This window comes from Arachis ipaensis, chromosome B05, assembly GCF_000816755.2.
Source record: "Arachis ipaensis cultivar K30076 chromosome B05, Araip1.1, whole genome shotgun sequence".
NCBI classification, from domain to species: Eukaryota; Viridiplantae; Streptophyta; class Magnoliopsida; order Fabales; family Fabaceae; genus Arachis; species Arachis ipaensis.
The window spans coordinates 2175005-2177417 of record NC_029789.2 but is presented as its reverse complement, the minus strand read 5'-3'; the positions used below and the strand labels follow the sequence as shown (position 1 = coordinate 2177417).

The 2413-nt window shown below is 28.3% G+C and overlaps 1 protein-coding gene across 2 annotated transcripts in view; it reads left to right on the top strand.

Annotated features, from left to right (window-relative positions):
• Positions 1794-2413, top strand: part of LOC107642423 (alpha-glucosidase 2) — a 9379-nt gene continuing 8759 nt past the window's right edge. Inside the window, exon 1 of one of the 2 annotated variants that reach the window (XM_021122796.1) lies at positions 1794-2013. In XM_021122796.1, coding sequence (XP_020978455.1) covers positions 1850-2013 — 164 coding nt within the window. In that variant the 5' untranslated portion in view covers positions 1794-1849. The remainder of the gene's footprint in view (positions 2014-2413) is intronic. The other variant, XM_016345774.2, reaches the window with a different exon arrangement.

Sequence of the window (2413 nt, the reverse complement as noted above, 5' to 3'; positions counted from 1 at the left end):
TGATGCAAGTGATTTTTGAAAAATAAAAAATAATTATTCTCCACATACAAGTATTTTTCTCGTATAAGTCTTTACAAGTTATTTATATTTACGCGTTTTGTGCTGTTACTGCATGTTTTTCTTCTTTTTCATTATTTTTCTTTTTTGTTATCATCATCATCAACACCACATCTTTCTCCTCTTTCTCTTCATCCTCCTTTTTTCATTGGAATTTCTTCTCCTCCTTTATTTTTCTCTCTCCTCCATCATCAGTTATCTCGTTGTTGAAGATAATAAATAATTCAGATTTAAATTGTCAATTGAATCAGAATGAAATTGATTATTGTTTTAAATCCAATCAAGTGACTGAGGTGTGGTTTAATTCAGAAGAAAAAAAATATAGCATTAAAGGAAATATTTTTCTGTATTTACAGTAAATATGGGTATAACACGAAGATATTTTTGTGTATTTTAAGAATTTTGGATGTATTTTTATTCTGCTAAGTTTGCATAATTCAAAACTCTTCCTCTTCCTCCTCCTCATCTTCCACTTCTTCTTCTTTTTTTTTTCATCATCATCACCATCTTTTTCTTCTTTTTTTTTCTTATTCATCTTTTTCTTTTTGTTTTACCTTCTCAAGTTTCTTCTTGTTTTACTCTCTTATCAAGAATAAAACAAAAAAATCAAATAAAGAAGAAGAAGAAACTGCAAAATTACTTCGAAGAAGCTTACATTCATTTAACTAAAAGAAATAAGAAAAAAAGAAGAAAAAATGCAACATTAGAAGAAATATTTTTCTGTATTTGCAGCAAATTTGGATGTAATACGAATATATTTTGGTGTATTTTAAGAATTTTGGGTGTATTTTTATTCTAATAAGTTCTGTATAATTTAAAACTCTTCCTCTTCCTCCTCTTCATCTTGCTTCTTTTTTTTCAATCATCATCACCATCTTTTTCTTCTTTTTTTCTTATTCGTCTTTTCCTTATTGTTTTATCTTCTCAAATTTTTTCTTATTTTACTCTCTTAACAAGAATAAAAACTAAAAAAAAAAGGAAGAAACACATAATGATGCAAAATTACTTGGAAAATGATAAACTTATATTCATTTAACTAAAAGAAGAAGAAAAAAAATGCAGCATTAGAGAAAATATTTTTTTTGTATTTACAGCAAATTTGGGTGTAATACGAAAATATTTGGATGTATTTTTATTTTGAGTTCTGCATAATTCAAAATTATTCTTTTTCCTCCTCCTCATCTTCTAATGCTACTTCCTCATCTTCTTACTTTGTTTTCTTATAATTCATCTTGGGAGAAAAAATTAAACAAAGAACATAATGTTATAAAATCAATAGAAAGAGGAGAAGAAAAAAAAATGCAGCAATAATAATAACAATAAAAAGAATCACGAGGATGAAACACGTGGAGAAAAAGAAGAAAGAATGCGAAAAAAAAGGAAGAGGAATACAAAGAAAAAGGAGGAGGAAGAATGTGGAATACAAATGTTAAAAAAGAATTTTTTTATTTTGCGATATTCAAAGTTGAGGAAATATATGCTCTCTAAATTGAGAGTTATTTTTATTGGGTTAGGACTAATTTTTATAGATTTGTATATAAAAAAAACTTATATGTGTCTCAAATAAAAATTTATTGAGAACTAAATATCTTATTTAATTTAAATTCTTTGAATATAGTATTTACTTTACTCAAATCATTATATCTTGAAAGTGGGAGCATGACGGCAACAACAAATTCGACAACAGAAACACACACCAATAATAAGTCGACGAAAATAGTAATACTAATAACAATCTATTAATAAAAAAAATTAAAATGTAAATATAAATAGAAAGCAAAAAGCATCGATCATGGAAGTGTTCAGTTTCGGTTGCAGCAGTTACTGTTGCAGTTGGAGCACAACCGTCCCTGCGATTCCATCGAAGTTCGCGTCAACACTTAACCACCATCTTCTCCTTCTTCGGAACACCAATACGCGACCGTTTCCATCTTCACAATCACTCATCACTCTCAGGTTACTTCTGATTTCCCTTTTATAATTCTTCATCATTCGTCAACAAAATCCACGCTGTGCAGTGAAAAGTGCATGGTTCCAGGAATTTATGCTAATTTAACTGAATTTAATACCGCATTTTTAGTTCTTGCATGTTTAATCGTCAATTAGAGTTCTTAGGTCGTGGAATTTTGAGTAGTTTATTCATCAGTGTTACATGTTACATGATTTGATAGATGATCATGCTATTTCAGTTGAACTGTATATTTCTGAAATTTTCATTTCACTGCCTTGAATTATCATCATCATCATCATCATCATCATCATCATCATCATCATCATCATCATCATCGTCGTCATCATCAACATCATCATCATCATCATCATCATCATCATCAACATTATTATTATTATTATTATT